Source organism: Plecotus auritus, assembly GCF_963455305.1.
Source record: "Plecotus auritus genome assembly, chromosome: 2".
In the NCBI taxonomy this organism is placed as follows: Eukaryota; Metazoa; Chordata; class Mammalia; order Chiroptera; family Vespertilionidae; genus Plecotus; species Plecotus auritus.
In genome coordinates, this window is record NC_137771.1 from 152,620,462 (window position 1) to 152,642,104 (window position 21,643).

The 21,643-nt window shown below is 39.1% G+C and overlaps 1 protein-coding gene across 4 annotated transcripts in view; it reads left to right on the forward strand.

Moving 5' to 3' along the window:
- The window catches only part of ALCAM (activated leukocyte cell adhesion molecule), a 224,915-nt gene that overhangs the window by 176,184 nt on the left and 27,088 nt on the right, over positions 1–21,643 (forward strand). Inside the window, exons 7-14 of one of the 4 annotated variants that reach the window (XM_080654159.1) lie at positions 1,653–1,780; positions 3,260–3,392; positions 6,862–6,974; positions 9,280–9,415; positions 9,520–9,653; positions 13,118–13,250; positions 15,479–15,517; positions 15,798–15,915. In XM_080654159.1, coding sequence (XP_080510285.1) covers positions 1,653–1,780; positions 3,260–3,392; positions 6,862–6,974; positions 9,280–9,415; positions 9,520–9,653; positions 13,118–13,250; positions 15,479–15,517; positions 15,798–15,915 — 934 coding nt within the window. Of the gene's footprint in view, positions 1–1,652; positions 1,781–3,259; positions 3,393–6,861; positions 6,975–9,279; positions 9,416–9,519; positions 9,658–13,117; positions 13,251–15,478; positions 15,518–15,797; positions 15,916–21,643 lie in introns of all 4 variants that reach the window. The other 3 variants (XM_080654160.1, XM_080654161.1, XM_080654162.1) reach the window with 3 other exon arrangements.

Below are 21,643 nucleotides of genomic sequence, written 5' to 3' on the forward strand. Positions count from 1 at the left end.
GGCCAAAGCTAGTCAGAGAAGGGACACCTAAAAGAGTGAGGAAGGCCTAGGAATGGAAGGTCAGTATGGGCACAAAATCAAACTTAATTTACTTTCCAACTTTACCGGGAACTTCTGGTCAGGATTCTACCTCAGACAATTTGAGAAAAACAAACAAGAATTATATTAAACCAATCATTGTTCAGCCTCAGAACATTCTGGGCAAATACTCAGAGATGCCCAAGCATGAAGAAATGGCAAAGAAGCAATTTAAAACAATCCTCCTAAATTTCTCCTGTACTTTAATCTTAGAAATATAAGTGACTGCAAGAGATAGAAGAGAGCACCCAAATCTACCACTTACTTGTTTTAGCTAATAGCAAAATAAGTCTTCATAGATCATTTTTAGTGCTACCAGTTTGGAAATATAGATGCATACCTCAATGGTATTAAGCCTGTGGAAAGGTTCTGTAAAATAAACTTTTGCATTAAATGGTTTTGAAATTCATTGTTTATTGTATTATCAAGCTATATAACAGGTGGCTAAGTTAGAGAGTGGGTGATTTATAACTACCAGCACCACCTCCTTTTATTTTATACTAGAGGCCCAGTGCACGAATTCGTGCATGGGTGGGGTCACTTGGCCTGGCCGGCGATCATTGCTGATCAGGGCCAAGGGAGGTTGGCCAGCGGGGAGAGGGGCCACAGGAGGTTGGCCAGCAGCTCCGATCGGGGTCATCTAGGCCAGCCAACTCGGGGGGAGGGACTGCGGGAGGTTGGCTGGCCTGGGGAGGTTGGCTATGGGAGCACACTGACCACCAAAGGGGCAGCTCCTGCATTGAGTGTTTGCCTCCTGGTGGTCAGTGCACGTCATAGCAACTGGTCGACTGGTCGTTTGGTCCTTTGGTGGTTCAGTTGCTTAGGCTTTTATATAGAGAGATTTGCTATATATGGTCCACTGGCTTCAGGCTTTAATTTCTTTAGCATTCTACTGTTGAGCAGTAGCCTCACTAAAGAATACCCTTTGGCCCTATTTTCTCCATAAAATTGATCAAAAGGGAATGAAAGTTGCATCTTGGCTCCACTGAACAGAACAGAATTACAATATACTTATGGTCTTGCATCACCCTCAGTTCATGGCATTCATCTTTTTGAAAGCGGATCTGTTCTCCTGCATCCCCAAAATATTGCTGGCATTATTTAGCTCATGTGTCTTTTTATTTAATATATAAGGTATTATTATGTAATGTGAGTGCAGGAGTGCCTAATAGCTTTAGCTACTTTAATAGCTGATCCAGTCTTTCCAAACTGTTAAGATTCATATAATATAGTTAAATGTCCCTATAATGAAATCATATAGTGCAATTGTTCCTACTGGTATGGTACCCATAAAATAATTATGTTCATTCCTACCTCAGTTGAAGAAATTTTTCTAAGAATAAATTGATTTTTTTTTTTATAACAAGGTTTCTTTGCAGTTTGTTCTAACCAAGATTAGTGCTTGGTGTAGCAAGTAGCTATTAACTCCAATCCTTCTATAAAAGGATACATTTAAGTAATTACCATTACTAGCTTTTTGAGAAAATTGTGTATAATTTAGTGATTTACATTGTATGTACAGAGTAATTTGGTATTTGACAAAAATGGTTAACTCGTATCTGTGACTCCTGCAGATCCTACAGAGCAAGTGACCATCCACGTGCTGCCACCAAGAAGCGCCATCAAAGAAGGGGACAACATTACTCTGAAATGCCTAGGCAATGGCAACCCTCCTCCTGAGGAGTTTTTCTTTTACTTACCAGTAAGTGCTTGAGGGTTATTACTTGAGCTAGAACTCTATCATTTGTTTGGCAGCTGGCTGACAGTAAGGATTGAATGGACATGAGCAGCTTAAGTGAGAAAGGCTGTTTTTCTTGGGGACAAGGGATACCATTTTTCAGCATCTTCCAATGGTCTTGCCCTTTTTTCAATGTCAAGAGATTTTGAGGATAAATGCCGATCACAGGAAAACATAATTATAAAACCTCAACATTCATTATCCAAGTAAACTATAAGAATCTGCTCTTTAGATGCAGGCAACTGTGAAATGAAGAGTGATGGCAGCAAATGCTCTGCTACAGATTTTTAATCTACCCATAGCACCTTCCTGAACACACCTGTGGACCTCTGAAGTAGGAACAGTCCTGTTGCAGATTATATTTAGCTTGTCACACTAAAGCTGGGTCTATACCTTGCAATTGTAGATGGTCTCGAAGCACCAGTTCCTTGACTTTTATCAGTATCATAGATGAAAGAAAAGATATGTATAGAAGATCATTTAGACAATTCTTCTAGAATGAGTTCTAGATGTCATAGTGATATGGAACCATACCAGAAGACAGCTCATGTGAGGACAACTGTTTGCTCCCCCACAGCTCTTCCTGAGTCTTTCTTTGACATAACCTTCCATTGAGAGAAGCCTTATACAACTGTGTATGCGTTTACTGCAGGGGTATGTTTACAAATGCCATGTGCTGCATTACTCAGTAGTGCTTAAGACTGTCATCTTAATACCAAGCAACATTACTCAGAAGACTAGTATAAGTAATTTCCTTTAGACTTCATTGTTGATACACAACTTTGTTTCTTCTAATAAATTGACATACTGTTTTTGTCTCATGTGCAAATGATGTTTTGAAACTAGTTATGTTTCCTTGGCTGTTGGGAATCACAGAGCCAAATGTTGTCTTAGTTTTAGCCATAATATCTGGTACTTACCCTTTTTTTTTAAATCTATATTCCCAGTTCATCTATGTTTTTATATTTTAGTTTGTTATTGTTTTTTTCCCTTTTATTTATTTTTTCTCCTCTTTTACTTTCTCTTTCCTTCTTTGCCTCCTACTTTCTTTTCTTAATTTCTTCCTTCCTTCTTTATTTCCTACCATTCTTTTCCTCATTTTTTTTATTTGGATAAATGGCATGTTTTATTTTAAGTTGCCTTGAATCTTTCTGTCAGATTAGGCAAGTTATAAATATAAAAATAAAATATTGGAAATTAAAAAAATAAAATGTAATCCATGCTATCAATAAAATAGATGTCACCAATACAATGTAAATTAGCTCCTCAATATCAGTTATTTTTCCAGGAATCAGATAATACAAACTACTCTTATTTGTCCAATCAAAAACTATATAACCTTTATTTTTCTTATTTGAGAAAATGTCATTTTCATCAAGAAATACAACTGTTCTTATTGTAGCTACCAAGTGCAATAACCTGATATTTTGCCTCTATGAAAAGGGACAACCTGAAGGAATAAGAAGCTCAAATACTTATACACTGACAGATGTGAGGCGCAATGCAACAGGAGACTACAGATGCTCCCTGACAGACAAAAAGAGCATGACTGCATCAACAACCATCACCGTGCACTGTAAGTCACCTTATTCTTCATATAAGGTGGTTTCATGTGACTTGCTGAAGGGCATAGAAACAAGCTCCACCACTCTCCAGATTTGCACTGCAATATTGAAACCTTGCATGGATCGAATAGCTGCAACTTTTGACAGTGGTAAACCTCCATCTGTTTTATAAATGCCTTCAGTTTGAGGTATCAACAAAATGCATACATGGATTTTAAAGAAATAACTCATTTTATCTTTTAAATAAAATATTAGATATTCTTGAAATTTACAAGATTTGCACTTGGCACATAAAAGTATAGATTAAGTATCACTTTGAAAATAACATAAATAATATTAATACCCAATCCCAAGCAACACAAATTTAATGTTAAAAAAAAAGTTAATGTAGACTCAACCTTTGGAAGAGGAGGTAGAGACTACTAAAAGCCATTTATTGGCTTCTTTAGAGAAAGATGAAACTTTTTAGAACTAGAGCCTCTTCAAAATCACTCTGAAGTACCTTTTTTTTGTTAACTTTTCACCCGCTTTTGATCTCCAGGTACTTCAAACGTTATATTTACTCCAGTGTGATAGCAAAAGGTACACATAGAAAACAGACACTTTACTTGTGTTCCTTATATTGTAACTCCTGGAAGTCTATATTACAGATGTACCTGATGCAGCGTGGAAATTGGGAATGAATTTGAACTGTTCTCTAGTGACACTAGACTTCACAGAGTGCCTTGGGGAAATGTCAGTCTTGCTTGGAAGTACAGACCAAACATCCTAATATATATTTTGCACCCAACAGCACCATCATATAAATAGGTTTCCTCTAGACATGATCCACTGCCATCCCATTAGAAACTGTTCTGAGGAAATGACTCTAAATCTTTCACTCGACCCATAATGCTTGGGAAACATGTAGGATAGAAGCTAAAACTTTGAGGGAGGTACTTTATGGTTATTCTGGAGTGTGTGATGTTGGAAGGGCATCCTGGGAGGCCTTTAAAAATGGTGCAGTTAAGAAATATTCACAGCCAGTCCATGTCTCTGTTTTTTGCTCCATATTCGTGTTGCACAGATCTGAGTATGTCTGCCACCAGGGACTGTTTAGACAAAAAGCAGTGACCTCTCAGGATAGCAACAGCGCTACTTTTCTCTGAGAACTAATCAGTCATGGGGCCATTTTTCCAGCCTGTTCTATATGAAAAAAAGGTAAATTAAGAGACTATAACCAACATATAGAATTGCCCATGGAAAACTATATGATATAACTGGGTCAATGACCAATAATTCAGTGCTAAGAGGTGGTATGTTTATGTTGAAGAGATGTTAGCTACTTAGCTACTCAGGACCCTAAAACGAGAGGGCTCTTATTTGTATCACTTATAGATCAAGCAGGGAAAAATAGATAAACTGATAAAGCAAAACACTTGGATACAGCCACATAGTACCTCCAGGATACTGGGATAAGAAAAAAAATGTAAACAAAGCATATAATAGTTTAATTGGAGTTCAGTGCATTTTACTGAATTTAAATGATTTTTATTTTTGACAGACAGACTGTTATTATTAGATTTTAAGTCCTAGATAGCTCCTTAAAAGCTGAAAACAAGTATTGCAAGCAAATCAAGATTCTACTCCAAGTTCCATGAAATGAAAACATAAAACCGTATTTTTGCCCGTTTATCTTGATTGCTTGTTTGTTTTCCAAAAACAAGATTTGTTTTCTTTTCATTGGTGGCTGAAGGGAGTGTGTGTGGCTGGAGGATCTCCAGCCCATACTTGCACATGTTTGCAAAACAGACCTCTCAGCAGGGATTCCACCCACAGACCCATCGTTGTTGATGAAATGTCTACTAGTCTTCTGCCAATTCCTGCACATGTAGATTCTTCAGCAGAACTTCCAAAGCCCGCCATCATTCTTTAAAGCTTTTTATCACTGGCAAGTTAACTACCTAGGAAGGGAAAACTTCTAACTCACCCTAAATAGAATTTTCATTTAAATATAATTCATCAAAAAACTCCACTTTTCTATGTGAACATGCATATTTTAATATTAATGAGAAACTGAGAAAGCATACTTCATTCATTCAACAAATAGTTTTGAGAGCCTACCATGTGGCAGACACTATGGAAACACAGTGACAACTCAGATTGTTGTCCCTACCCTCATGGTGCTTATAGCCTAGCAGGAGAAACAAGAATTTAAAAATGATGTTCAAACAACCAACGAATCACAATGATAACATGTAAAACCGAGGAGAAGCACAGGGTGTGATAGCAAATTCCCACTGATAGAGAGTAAAGTTACAACTCTGAGATTGGCAAGCACAGTCCTTTACATCTTGGCCTCAATTAATTTATCTTCCATGTGTTATAACCATTCATACCAGATTACTCACCATTGGGAAATCTCTCTTTGACTGTTTATGTGGCAGATCAAGCAGGGAAATACACCTCCACTTTATCTCCACTTATCAAAGTCCTTCTCAACCACTGGGGCCACAAACATACTGCCCCCTATACAAAACCTTTATTACTGCTTTGAAATCCAGTTTGGCTCTTGTCTCTATACTCTCATCTTTGCTTCTACCTCTGTTTGTAGCCCTTCCTTTATTTTTTTCAATAAATATTTATTGAGCCCCTTATTTCTAGCATGTTTGCCACCAGGTGCTGATTTCATGCTGCTGTGCATTATAGTTGCATAGTTGAGTACAATTACCTCTACCTCAAAAATTGTACATTGCAAGCTTAAGTGATTCATCGCTGTGTCTCCAATCAGTGCTTGGAACATAGTAGCTGTACAATAAATGTTTACCATATGGAATTTGATATTCCTCATACAGATTATTCTATGACAGTAAAATTTTTATAGAAATTACTGCTCTAAAAGAGTATACTTCCTTAGATATGTATACACTCTATTTTTAAAAGATGATATCTGCTAACAGTGTACCTTACAATAGATCTGATTTAAAATGTCAACTGCATGAAAAATTGAATCCTTTTTTAAAAAAAATACTTACCTACCATAGTCACTTCTCTCTGAAGAAACTATGTCGACTTCCTCATGACTTTTTAATTTATCATCTGCTGGCTACATATACTTGATTTCTCATGTTATGCTTTACCTATTGTTTTTATAATAGTTACCTAGTCATCATCATTCTTTATGTTATTCCAGAAGTGATTTAAGAAATTTTTTTTCTTAAAGTGATAGACCCCTGGGGAATACATATGTACAGTGAAAACATCAATCATGTTAACTGCAAATAAATGCATAATCAATTAGATGGACCATTCACTTAGCTGGACTCAAAGCTCACTTGAAAAACAACTGATTATGTTACAGTTCAGTTATTTCAGGCACACAAATCGGTTCTGAATTTTCAAGTGCAGTTAGAGGGATTTTTCCCATCATTTCTTCTCCAAACTATTTTGATTATCTTTCTTCCTGGAGTTTGAATTTTAAGCACATTTTCTGCTTCACAGATTTGGATTTGTCCTTAAATCCAAGTGGGGAAGTGACAAAGCAGATCGGGGATGCCCTGCCTGTATCATGCACAATATCTGCTAGTCGGAACGCAACTGTGGTATGGATGAAAGTAAGTAATATTCCTTGGTAATATTCTGCTGTTTGAACTGATTCTTCCTCAGGTTTCTTTTGCATTTTATGTGATATCCAATATGTATATTCATGGGTAATGTGTTTATGTACTCACACTCATACTCTATATATAATAATAAAAAATCATGTCACAATACAATTTTAGAGGTACTAAACAATAGTGCAGCATTTATAATTGAAACTTAGTTTGGGGGTATTAATTTAATAATGTGTATATACTAAGTAATTATACACATATATACATGCTCAGAGACACACACATATACATCTATATTCTTTAGGGCTGAACGATTTATGATGTGTTATAACCCACATTATTCTCACATGACAGTTACAACAACCCTGTGAAATATGCAGGACATTTATTATTTCCTCATATTAATCATGAAGAGGTTGAGATGAGAGAAATCACCAAGCACATAAGTGACAGAGTAGAGACTTGAGCTCTGGCCTTACTGAGAGTAAAGACTGCTAAAACTAATCGTAAGTGTCTGAATGTGTGTTCTACTGAACTAGTAGCCCTTTGGAGGTACATATCTCTTTTCATCTTTAAACCATAGTAGAACATCTCTAACATGCTAGGATCTCAGTCAGTACTTCTTGAGTGAGTGCTAATATTTTCTTGTAATTGTCTGAAATGTAGGGCATTTCCTGGACCCAATTATTGTTATATTTTTAGAGTACGAAAGTAGGATTGGTAATTTGTTATTTGAGACAGGGTTCCCCCGAAAGTCAATGGTTGTAACTGTGATCCCTCCACCCAAATCCTTAGCTACTAAATCTAAACACTTAGTACATTAATCCCCAGGACATGGCATACAACAGGAGCATTTTACCAGTAATGTGTTGACAAAATGCATACATACTATTTGAAGTAAGAGTTAGCAAATATTATCTTTATAAACAATTGTGGAGAAATTTATTCCTAGAGCTTCTTCTTGATGAAAATATAAATGATTTTGTATTGCTCTTTGATCTCTTTTAATGCCAGATTCTGTTACTTGTTCTCTGACTCTTACTAGTACTTTCTTATTGCACTTTGTTTTAACCACCTTATCACAACTTTCTGTTCACTCAGATATTAGTGTTACTCAAGATACTGTATATTTAACATAATATATTTATGATAATTGATAATCAAAGGGCTAGACAAGTTCTAGGCAACTAGACTACTCAGTGGCATTATGAACATTCATAGTGTGTTTTACTATAGGACTAAAGGCTCTAGTTTACTTGACTAAACCAGTTTCTATATCAACTGCAGTCACTGTTGTTAATTGAATACCTAATATCAGTGATCAGTATTGTCTGGCCATTGGTTCATTGATGGGAGAGGGAAAAATTCATAGTGGACAAAGATAACATAATCTTAGGATTCAGTTTAGTTGTCTGCTTCTGAACATTTCAATTCCTGATAAAATAGCATCATTTTCTATATATCAAGTGATTTTTTAAATTAAATGTTATATTTTCTTTGTTCATTGAAATTAGGATAGTAAGTTGTTATTAAGAGTTTCTTTAAAAAGCATGTTGTCACCCTAGCCAGTTTGGCTCAGTGGATAGAGAATCAGCCTGTGGACTGAAGGGTCCCAAGTTTGATTCCAGTCAAGGGCACATACCTTGGTTGCAGGCTCCATCCCCAGCCCAGGTCAGGGCATATACTGGAAGCAACCAACTGATGTGTTTCTATCTCTGTCTCTCTGCCTCCCTTCCACTCTCTCTAAAAATCAATGGAAAAAATATCATTAGGTGAGGATTAAGCAATAAGTAAATAAATAAGGCATGATGTCATAATTGCCATGGCTCTGTAATGGATATCCTCTGTTGATAACTGTATCCTTTCACACATCTATACCCATCACCGATTACGTAGCACAAGTCTTCAATGTCTGTCATTCCTAGTTACATTTTCTACAAGGGGTAATTACTATGAATCAAGAGCTTTTCTTAGTATAAACACATTGTATTGTTTTTATAAAAAGGCCTCATAACAGTTGAAGAAGGCTATTATCCTCTCTTACAAATAATGAAACTGAGTCTCAGAAGTTTAAGAACTGCTCCAAATTACAAGTTCAATACACAGAAGAGTCTGAAATAATGTCCAATTCTAGCAGTACAAAAGAAAAGGGAAACCTACTTTTGAAGTTACCCGAAGTTAAGAAAAAGAAGCTTGAGTTTTCATTAGACCCAGAAGAATCATTTTAGGCCTAATTATTTATCTAGTAAACACATTGAGAGTTATTATTGTGCCCTGTGCAGTAATTAACTTTTTATTTAATCAGGATAACACCAGGCTTAAATCTAGCCCATCATTTTCTAGTCTCCAATATCAGGATGCGGGAAACTATGTCTGTGAAACTGCTCTGCAGGAGGTGGAAGGACTAAAGAAAAGAGAATCATTGACTCTCATTGTAGAAGGTAATAAAATACTTGAATACTCCTTCAGTTTTTTGAGAATTTGCTGTCTGGTTAATTTTATGACCTTTGTTCAACATCTTATTTTAATTTTAATAATATTTCAGGAAAACCTCAAATCAGAATGACAAAAATTATTGATCCCAGAGGCCTGTCTAAAACAGTCATCTGCCATGTGGAAGGGTTTCCGAAGCCTGCCATACAGTGGACAATTACTGGTAGCGGAAGTGTCATAAACCAAGCAAGTATTCGTCTTCTTGTTATACGCTGCACTTGGACCAATATGGGGTTTTATCTGGACTTAAACTGTGGGTGAAGCTGCTTACCAAGGTGAAATTTTCAGAATGTCCTCAGAAGAAGCTTTTGCTAAATTCTTAATTTTCCAAAAGGCAGAACTTTGCTCAAAGAGAGATTTTAGCTACCAGGGCCATGGAGAATAAAAGAATCATGGTGTTGTGGTCAGTATCTGTTTTTAAAAGAACATAAATTGGATGTTGTTCCATGGTAATTAACTCCTGAAACCTAGTGATTAAAACATTAAGGGATGTACTTTTCTGCATGATAAACTTACACATCCTATATAATAAAAGGGTAATATGCAAATTGACCATCACTCCAACACACAAGATGGCCACTCCATGTGGTCAAAGATGGCTGCCCCCCTGTGGACACAAGATGGCCACCACAAGATGGCCAGCAGGGGAGGGCATTTGTGAGGGACCAGGCCTGCAAGGGAGGGCAGTTGGGGCAATCAGGCCTGCGGGGAAGGGCAGTTAGGGGTGACTGGGTCGGCTGAGGAGGGCAGTTGGGGGTGACCAGGCCTGCAGGGGAGGGCAGTTGGGAGGGACCAGGCCTGCAGGGGAGGGCAGTTGGGGACAATCAGGCCTGCAGGGGAGGGCAGTTAGGGGTGACTGAGCTGGCAGGGGAAGGCAGTTAGGGGTGACCAGGTCTGCAGGGGAGGACAGTTAGGGGCGACCAGGCTGGCAGGGGAGGGCAATTAGGGGTGACTGGGCTGGCAGGGGAAGGCAGTTAGGGGTGACCACGTCTGCAGGGGAGGACAGTTAGGGGCAACCAGGCTGGCAGTGGAGGGAAGTTAGGGGTGACCAGGCCAGCAGGGGTGGGCAGTTAGGGGTAATTGGGCCAGCCGGGGAGCAGTTAGGCATTATTCAGGCTGGCAGGGGAGTGGTTAGGGGGTGATCAGGTTGGCAGGCAGAAGCGGTTAGGGGCAATCAGGAAGGCAGGCAGGTGAGCGGTTGGGAGCCAGCAGTCCTAGGTTGTGAGAGGGATGTCCGACTGCTCGTTTAGGCCTGATCCTGGTGGAATCAGGCCTAAACGGGCAGTCGGGCATCTCTCGAGGAGTCCCAGATTGGAGAAGGTGCAAGCTGGGCTGAGGGACACCCCCCCCCACCCATGCACGAATTTCATGTACCGGGCCTCGAGACAGTATAAGTGTCCTCCATTACTTTGCTTACTTACGCACATTAAGGGATGTTTCCTCTTAAAATTGGGCCCTGAAGTGTGGTAGAGAACACATTCAAGTGTTTGCTGATATCTGGTCTGGTTAGTGTGTGCCAGGGCCAGGGCCAGAGTAAGGCTAGGTAAATACATAGTATCTAGGATGTGTCCTTCTGAACCAAAGGAAACATAAACCAAAACTTAATATTTGTACCTTTGCCAGGACATTTTAGTCATAGTAAAGGGCTAAGAAGTTATGAACACCACCAGTAATTTTCTTTTTACTTTGATACATTTTTTTAAAAAATAAAAAGATGAAAATCTGGTCTGTCACTAGGAGTTCAGAGCTAGAATCTCATTAAATTGCCTTTCTGCTGGGGTTACGGAGATACTTCTTAATTCCATTTTCTCTATGACAGTCTTCAGGTCCCTCTTCTCAGTAGAGCCAGTTAAAGACTCTTTAGCAACACCCAAAGGCGCCATTTAATTCTCTGAATCTTCTGTGCTGCCCTCTTCCCAGATTTGGGCCCAGTTGCAATGTGAAAAGGCATAAATAAGTAAAGCAGAGTTGCAATTGGGTTTTAAGTTTAAATTTCTACTCTCTCTGTCCAGGGATGTTGGGCTGCTGGTCCAGATTATGTAATGTGGTTTTGTAGAGCAAGGTGAATTTTGTCTCTTTAACCTATGGTTGATGCACATATATTTGCATAACTCCAAATATGGAAGGTCCCCAAAGCAAAAGACTACTGATCTGGTTAGGTGGGATGGGGACACACAGAAAGCATGCATGAGCAAGACAAAGAGGCTCTGGCAGGAAATGCAGGTGTCCTGAGCCAGGTGAAAATGTTAACCACCTATACAATGTACAAGTTAAATTTTAGCATCAAAAATGACTATTTTTTTTTTTTTTGCTTTTTCCCCTTCTCTTGTTCAATTAAAGCCAAAAGAACCTATAGGTATTGGTAATGTAAGTATAAAAAAAATAGAAAAATAAGCACACAATAAATATTTGATGAATGAAAGATGCAAAGGTTTAAAAGAAATGAGTAAATATATTTTGTAGAGATAAAAATAACAAGAAGAAAGACTCAGTGAGAAAGTCACATGAAAAATACTGGTGGGAAGTGGTACAATAGCAGGTGAACTTACTATGAGGATAAAAATAATAATGCCATTCTTCATTGTCAAGGAGAAGAATTGATTCTGGTCCACTAGGTGATATGTTATTTTTCTTGTTCTAGGTTTGTGCTGATACACATAATCTTTTATTTGTTCCCTCCAAAAACACATGGTGAATCTATTATTTTACAACTCCTGAAAACCCTGTCCCACTCTGCCCCAGGAACTAGAAAAAAATCCCTAAGCATGAAGCTAGCTCTTGTTCTCAAGGTCCTTACATTACAGCTGAAGGGAAACTAAGTAGGGGCCAATGTGTCTAAATAAGGGGATTGAGAAAAGAGCACCAGTACATATTTGCTTTTGTTGTGTTAGACTTAGGAGTCTAGTCCTAGGGAAGAGATTAAAGTGAATTGTCTCATTTTGGGAGGAATTAAATACAGTGATTGTCCTCATCAACACTTCACAACAACAGAATGAATTTACCAAAGAACTCATCTTCTGTGTTTAGCTCAGGACAATTGAGAAAAAAAAAGAGTTAGATTTCCCATGAGTAAAAGCCTATATAAATATGTACTTAGATATAATGGTCATCCTATGTACCAAGAGGTCACTGATTGGATTTCCAGTCAGGGCACATGCACAGGTTGCTGGCTCAATCCCCAGTAGGGGGTGTGTAGGAGGCAACCAGTTGTTTCTCTCTCATCCATGTTTCTATATCTTTCCCTTTTCCTTTCTTTCTCTGAAATCAATAAAAACATACTTTTTAAACAAGAACTGAATTCATTAGTTTATTGGGGGAAAATTGATGATTAATATTTTGAAATAAGCACTCTCATGCCAAAATATTAACTAATCTGAGTATCTTTTGAAAAAGATGAGTTTAGTGAATTTAATTATTAGAATTTATAATACAAGCATAAACAGGAATCCATTTATAAATTTACTATTCTTTTCCCATCTCTGCTGTAGATGTAAACCTGAAGCGGTCTATGTCTATGACCTTACATATACCCTTGAACACCAGATAGCACTATAGAGCACCACACCTATCCTATTTCACTCAGCATTACTCTTTCCCATGTTGTTCACCTAGTTCCATTTCTAAATCTGTATTTCTTTGTTCTTTTCCAGACAGAGGAATCTCCTTATATCAATGGCAAGTATTATAGTAAAATTATCATTTCCCCTGAAGAGAATGTTACATTAACTTGCACAGCAGAAAACCAGCTGGAGAGAACAGTAAACTCCTTGAATGTCTCTGCTAGTGAGTATTTCATTTCTGACATTAAAAAAGTAAGAAAATTTGAAGTTATTCTTCATTAGTTTAAAATCTTCAATTCCATCTTCCTATCCTGCATTATGGTAAGTTTTATTTATTTTTCATTTGGTATCATCATCATAGGTTCTTTTTTTTTTTATTATTTGTGGTGTCCATTCTTGTATAATTCTTGTCTTGACAGCTAAATCATTTCATGTCTTATGGGTCAAAGGCCTTAACTTATATGGCAATATTTCCCAAGAGCATGAGATGATATGAACTGAATTGCTATTATTTAATCTATATTTTGTGTTCAGAGTACAGATAATTCAAAGATTTTCTTAAAACACTTGTGTAACAGTTTCAATTTTGATAAAACTTTAATTATTTTTAATCTGTTATTTTGCATTCTATTTTTGGTATTTATCCTTGTACAGGAATGTCACATGCTTAAAGTCATTTAGCAAATTGGTAGTGAAACTGGTGTCAGAATTAATGAAATCTAGTTTTAAAAATTGATGCTTTTGAATACAATATTTGAATCATAGCTAAAAAAATCATGTGAGATTATCTCTGAAAAAGTAAAAAAAAAAAAAAAATCGTTCATTACTGAAATCAGGATAATACATATACACCAAAAGCAGCTTCTGAAAACATTTGTCATTTATTTGAAACTAGAGGCCCAGTGCATGAAAATTCATGCACGGGAGGGGGGGTCCATCAGCCCGGCCTGCCCCCTCTCACAGTCCGGAAGCCCTCAGGGGTAGGAGGCAACCTGGTGATCAGGGGAAGGCGATGCCCCATCACACCTCTGCTGCTGTCACTGCCGGCAGTACAAGCCTCAGCCAGCCCTGGATGCCTGAGCCGGGCGGCCATGGGCGGCTGGGCAGCCGCCATCCGAGGCTTGCCTGTGCATCAGGCTGGTCCTGGGTGGCTGGGGGGTTGAGGGGACTGAGCGCCGCCATCTTGTGGCTGTGGCACCACCATCTTTGATGGCAGGGCAGTCAATTAGCATATTCCCTCCTTATTAGATAGGATTATCCATCGTCTTCAGTTCTGTCATTGTTCCTGTTACTATGACAACCTGAAATCAGGAGAGGCTTAGAATGAGGTTCAGCTCTGAATAGAGGCTAACTGACCTTCCAAACTCTTATTCTTCAGTCTGTTGGAATCTGTATGTGACATTAGCAGGATAGGAGTACACTGGCCAGGAATTAGCTGGAGCCAGGAGAAAATAATTATCTAAAGATAATAGTTTTTAACAGATTATGACTGGAATATAAAAGCCTGCTGAACTGACAAGAAAAGAACCAAACAAATTTAACTCAAAAATAGGAGCATTGACTTCTCAGAATTTAATTCAGCGAGTATTGATTTGTCCTACCTAGAAAGAGAACTTATCCTTTTTCCCTGAACACAAGTCTCTCTTTTCATTTTAAACCACTGAAGAGTGGTCTTCTAGACTTTGCAGTGGCTTGATCAACATTTAATACAGTCGTTTTTCAATTCAGTGAGCACCTCCTGAGATCCCCATTTTTGTAAGGAAGGACTGGGGAATCTGCAGTTTAACAAACATCACTGGAAGTCCTGGTTCAGGCCCATGCCTAGAAGAATATTTCGGTAGTTAGACTTTAGCTGGTAATCCACTGCAGCAGTGATTCTTAAAATGAGCCAGGAGCCTGGCACCATCAGAGTTATTTGAAGGCTTTTACAAACATCACACATGGTGCCTCTTAACCTCCAGGACATCCCTAGTTTTAACCTCCAGCCCCACCACTTTAAGGAGGTCTCTAGTGGTGAGTCCTTAACAATGACGAGGGAAATTACTTCTCTATTGAGGCAGGAAAAATTGAGAAAATTTGAGAAACACTGCATTATAGATTTCAAATGTGGCAACTTGTTTCTCCTTAAAAAAAAAAAAAAGTCCCATTAAAAGGTGGTAGGTTGTGGGGAAATTTCTATGTATTTTAGATTCATACTATAGCTTGCCAGTTGTGAAATTTTTATGGTAAATTAATCCTTTTGCAATTTTAACTACTCTCCTTCCTTAAAAGAAGATTAATTTTCTTGTAGGAAAGTTCCCGCTCTATTAAATGTAAAAAAATTGTCTACCCTTAGCTCTAGAATAGATATTTTATCTTTAAGTATTATTATATCATACTATAATAGTAAAGGTGACTTTCATTTATCAACAGATTTTGTTTTTAATTTCATATTAACATTTTTCATTTCAGTAAGTATTCCAGAACACGATGAGGCAGATGAGATAAGTGGTAGGTACTATGCTGCCGACTCTTCTTCCTTGACTATCAGCTCAAGATTTATGAAGTGTCAATGTTTAAGTAATTTTCTTAGCCTCCACAATTCTGACTTGAATTAAAAATGAAACAAGATAGTAAGAATGCTAAAATTGTATCCTTTCAATTCACAAGTTTGCATGTTACTAATAGTAGTGAGCCACAATCATTTTTAATAAGAATATAACCAGATTGATTTCTTTCCAAAAATCCTTGCATTGTCTATAATCGCATGGGTCTTTCTTCTTTGTTGTAGATGAAAACAGAGAAAAGGTGAATGATCAGGCAAAGCTCATTGTGGGCATCGTCGTTGGTCTCCTCCTTGCTGCCCTCGTTGCTGGAGTTGTCTACTGGCTGTACATGAAGAAATCAAAGTAAGTTGTGTGGGAAAGATCTTCCTTGTTCATTGACATCCACTGGGAGGAAATACAGTGTGTTAATTATGCTCCCTCCAGCTGTAATTTCTATGATAGGAAAGACATATCATCCACTCCAGGCTGATCCTGTTTGCTTTCAGCTCATCATGATGACATTACCAACATCGGGGACACAGCTCGGGCTATGATTTCACATGTGTCTCATTACTTTTCTCAGTCAGTAGTCTGAATTCAACTATTTAATTTTTTCAATGCCTAGGTGGATTTTTAAAAACCATATATTGCCTAAAAGTCAACCATTCGAAACCATTTTATGGAGGTTGATAGAGATTACTTAAAAGTGACTAGCACTTCCTGCACATATGGCCAGGTGTCTTTGAGGGACAGGTCTAGCCATCAGTAAAACTGCCCGTGAGCTAGAATTATCCTGTTGTCACTACTCCTCTATTCTATTTAGGTCACTTTGCTCCATACAATGATGTAATTCAGAGAAAAAGTATTCGTTATTTCATCTTGAATTTTTTTAAAAAGATGATTAGACAAAGTACCAAGACTGCTTTAAAATGATTTAGATGGCGTTTAGGTTTAAAATTATTAGAATCATAAAATAATACACATAGTATCAACCTTATAAATCACCTTAACAGTGGTTTGTAATGAAAATACAATGAACTAATGAGGATTCTTAACATTCACACATGCCTGATACTTACTCCTCATCACCCCACCCCTGACCCTATATTGAGATGCACCTGGGCAGAGATGGGTTTTAGCAATTGCATTTTTTAAAAGTTTTATTGGTGGTTCTATGATATACTGCTCATTTAAAACATGGGCTTTTAATCCCCTTGTGTTATAAATGAAGACATTGACTTTTGCAAGGGGATTTGTATAGCTAGTGGCAAATTTGGACTTAATTTTATATTCTCTTGTTGTCTAATATAACCACTTTTCCCAGCTCAGGTAAATTAACCTAAAAGAAAATCAAATGAAAAAGCACACTCAGGGTTCATGATCTTACCCTATGAAGATATTAATAATTTCAGTGGAGAAATATTCAAATGGAGCTCAAAGAGAGGCTCTAGCTCAGAATTTTTAAAGTCACATAATATGAGCATTTATTGAGCTCTGTTTTGTTCTCATAACCCATCTTTGAAGTAGATACTATTATTATCCATACTAGAGGCCCAGTGCACGAAATTCGTGCACGTGGCGGGTGTCCCTCAGCCCAGCCTGCACCCTTTCCAATCTGGGACATCCCTCTCACAATCCAGGACTGCTGGCTCCCAACTGCTTGCCTGCCTGCCTTCCTGATTGCCCCTAACCACTTCTACCTGCCAGCCTGATCACCCCCTAGCCACTCCCCTGCCAGCCTGATTGATGCCTAACTGCTCCCTGTCAGCCTGTTTGCCCTCAACTTCCCTCCTCTGCCAGCCTGGTCACCCCTAACTGCCCTCCCTGCAGGCTTGATAACCCACAACTGCCCTCCCTTGCAGGCCTGGTCCCTTCCAACTGCCATCCCCTGCTGGCCATCTTGTGGTGGCCATCTTGTGTCCACATGGGGGCAGCCATCTTGTGTGTTGAAGTGATGGTCAATCTGCATATTACTCTTTTATTAGATAGGATAGAGGCCTGGTGCATGGATGCGGGCCAGCTGGTTTGCCCTGAAGGGTGTCCTGGATCAGGGTGGGGGTTCCCTTGGGGCGTGGGCAGCCTGGGCGAGGGGCCTGTGGTGGTTTGCAGGCCGGCCACGCCCCCTGGCCACCCAAGCAGAGGCCCTGGTATCTGGGGTTTATTTATCTTCTACAATTGAAACTTTGTAGCCTGGAGCAGAGCCAAGCCTTCTGCTCGCTCCTTGGGGGAAGCCATTTTTGTTGGGATTTATTTATCTTCTGTAATTGAAACTTTGTAGCCTTAAGCAGAGGCCTGAGCCTGCCAGGGTGTGCAGAAAGCTTGGCTTCCTCCATCTCCAGGGAAACCCAAGCCTCCCTCCTGCTCTCTCCATGGCCACAGCCATTGTGGTTGGGTTAATTTGCATACTCGCTCTTGATTGGCTGGTGGGCGTGGCTGGTGGGTGTAGAAGAGTGATGGTTAATTTGCATATTACTCTTTTATTAGATAGGACTAGGTGCCCAGTACATGAATTCATGCACCTTGAAAGGAACTGTGGGCCACAAGGCTGCAGTTGGCATAGAGGTGGATCTCAGCCCATCCTCTGCACCCACGCCCAGCCCATCCTGCTGCTGTCCCCGGTCCCCTGTCTGCCAGCAGTCCCACTCCCTCCGCCACCACTCCCATGTGCTGATAGCACTAGCCCCGCTGATGGCGCTGAGAGATTGGGTCCTGATCGTGCAAAGCGATTGGGGCCGGTGCCAGCAGCAGGTGCGAGCAGGGCCAGCACCATCAGCAGGGTGTGAGCGGCAGCTGCTGCCCCAATCACCCCTCAGGAGCAGGGGGAGGTAGAGAAGCCCCAATTGGGGCCGGCGCCAGGTGGTAGCAGTGGGTGCGAATGGTGGCTCTGGCACCGGCAACAGTTGTGAATGGAACCAATGCCAGCAGCAGGTGCAAGAGCTGGGTGGGACCATGGCACAGGAACAAAGAATTTTTGGTAACCACCAGAGGCTCGCCCCGATGACAGTGACTGGCACCCACCTTGGTCTGGTGCGCCCACTCACCTGCTCCACCATCTCATCGTGGCCAAAGCCTGCCATGTTCTGCACTCTGCTGCCTGTTGCCGATGCCCACCATGTTCCACGCATGCCCCCTGGTGGTCAGCACACATCATAGCGACCGGTTGTTCAGTTCCGTTGTTTGGTCTATTTGCATATTAGGGTTTTATATATATATATCTGTTTTACATTTTAAAAAAAAAACAGGCAGGGAATGGTTAAATGACTTGAACAGTTGGTAAGGGACAGAATCATGTTTAAGGCAGTGATGTTTTAGAATCTTTGTGTTTAATCACCAGGCCTTACTTCCTCTGTCTGTGCCTTACTTTTTCTCTTATTTGGTCATGTAAGGCAGAACCATTTTCTTATTGTATGTTGAGGTTGATGTATATGTGCACATTCACACTGGGGTACAATCACTTCTGATCTTGGGACTTCACTCCTCAATCTTGGTCAGTCCGCACCATCACATGGTAACAAGTGTTCTTTTTCTCAATGCACATTTTGCCTATAACTACTTCATGTGGGTTTGTGTCTGTGGTTTCTGTGGAAAATTTAGAAGTTTCCCTGCCTGTCCCATGAAAGTGAAAGGAAATGCAAAGAGTTTCCCAGATGTAATATCTATCTTATAGAAATTCGCTGTCTATTTGTATGTTTCCTAATGATCAACATCTATAACAGACAATAAGGAATGCACAAATCTAAGAGCTTGGGCTCTAGGGTTTTTCTATTTTAGTTTCTTAGGATTTCTGACATACTCCAAAGTATTTATTTCTTTTATTTCCTAAAAGAATGAAAATAAAATTTTTCTATACTGAGAAATTGAGCTGAAAAAATGAGCAGTAGTCCTCTACATTATGGTCAAATTACTGTTAAATTCTTGAACTATCCCCAACATCCTTAATCACTGTATTCTAATTCCCAGTATTTCATCAGATACCATTTGTCTATGAATAAAAGAAATTTATGTGGGCAATTAGGTTGTTACTCCATTGGTTATTACCATATGGTAATCTAAAATTAACATCATGGATAAATAAATGCTGGTCACTTGCCTTTGTAGTGTCAATAGGTTAATGGTTAAGCCTTCCTAAATTTCCTTTACAGTATCTTATTAAAGCATTATCCTAATCCCAAAACCAGATAAAGACTCTACAAAGAAAGAGAATTACAGGCCAATATCACTGATGAACATAGATGTTAAAATCCTCAACAAAATTCTAGCAAATCAGATCCAGCATTACATTAGAAAGATCATACACCATGATCAAGTGGGGTTTATTCCAGGATGCCAGGCTGGTACAATACCCACAAATTAATAAATGTTATACATCACATAAAGAAATTGAGATACAAAAATCACATAATCAATAAAAAATATCCTGGAAACAAATGACAATGAAAACATAACAATCCAAAATCTAAGAGACATAGTGAAAGCAGTCCTGAGATGGAAGTTCATAGCTCTGCAGGCATAACTCAAAAAAAAAAAAAAAAGAAAAAGAAAAAATGGTAATAAATTACCTAACCCAGTGGTCGGCAAACCATGACTTGCGAGCCACATGCGGCTCTTTGGCCTCTTGAGTGTAGCTTTTCCACAAAATACCACAGCCTGGGTGAGTCTATTTTGAAGAAGTGGTGTTAGAAGAAGTTTATGTTTAAAAAATTTGGCTCTCAAAAGCAATTTCAATCGTTGTACTGTTGATATTTGGCTCTGTTGACTAATGAGTTTGAGTTTGCCAACCACTGACCTAACCCAACAACTTAAAGAATTAGAAAGAGAGCAACAAGAAAAGCCCAGAGCAAGCAGAAGGAAGGAAATAATAAAGATCAGAGTGAAAACAAAGGACATAGAGACAAAAAAAAATACAATAATAAAACCAAGAGATGGTTCTTTGAAAGGATAAACAAGATTGATGAACTTCTAGCCAGGCTCACCAAGAAACAAAGAGAGAGGACCAAAATAAAATCAGAAATGAAAGAGGTGAAGTAACAACAGACCCCACAGACACACAAAGGATTATAAAAAAAAATACTGTGAGCGACTCTACTCCAACAAACTGGACAACCTAGAAGAAATGGACACATTCCTAGAAAAATACAAGCTTCCAAACTCAATCAGGAAGAATCAAAAAACCTAAATAGGCTGGTAACTACTGATGAAATTGAAACAGTAATCAAAAAACTTCCAGCAAACAAAATCCCTGGACCTGATGGCTTCACAGGGGAGTTTTGCCAAACATTCAAAGAAGAACTAAAACCTGTCCTTCTCAGATTATTCCAAAAAATTCAAGAGGAAGGAAGACTTCCAATTCTTTCTATGAAGCCAGAATTACCCTAATCCCAAAACCCGATATTGACACTACAAAGAAAGAGAATTATAGGCCAACTAGAAGCCTGGCCCACGACATTCATGCACTGGTGGGGGAGGGTCCTTCAGCCTGGCCTGCACCCTTTTGTAGTCCGTGAACCCTCGAGGGATGTCTGAATGATGGCTTAGTCCCGCTCCCCGTGGAGAGACTCACGCCACTGCCACTGTGCTCGCCAGTCATCAGCTGCCTTCTGGCTGAGCGGCTCTCCCCCTGTGGGAGCACACTGACCACCAGGGGGAAGCTTCTGCATTGAACATCTGTCCGCTGGTGGTCAGTGCACATCATAGCTACTGGTCATTCGCTGTTTGGTCAATTTGCATACTACCCTTTTATTATAAAGGATAGGATATTCATGATGAACATAGATGCTAAAATCCTCAACAAAATTTTAGCAAATTGGATCCAGCATTACATTTGAAAGATCATACACCATGACCAAGTGGGATTTATTCCAGGGATGCAAGGCTGGTAGAATATCTGTAAATAAATAAATGTGATACATCACATAAACAAATTAAGAGACAAAAAATCACATAAACATATCAATTGATGCAGAAAAGGCATTTGACAAAATCCAACACCCTTTCCTGATAAAAACTCTCAGCAAAGTGGGAATAGAGGGATCATACCTCAACATAATAAAAGCCTTATATGACAAACATACAGCCAACATCATACTCAATG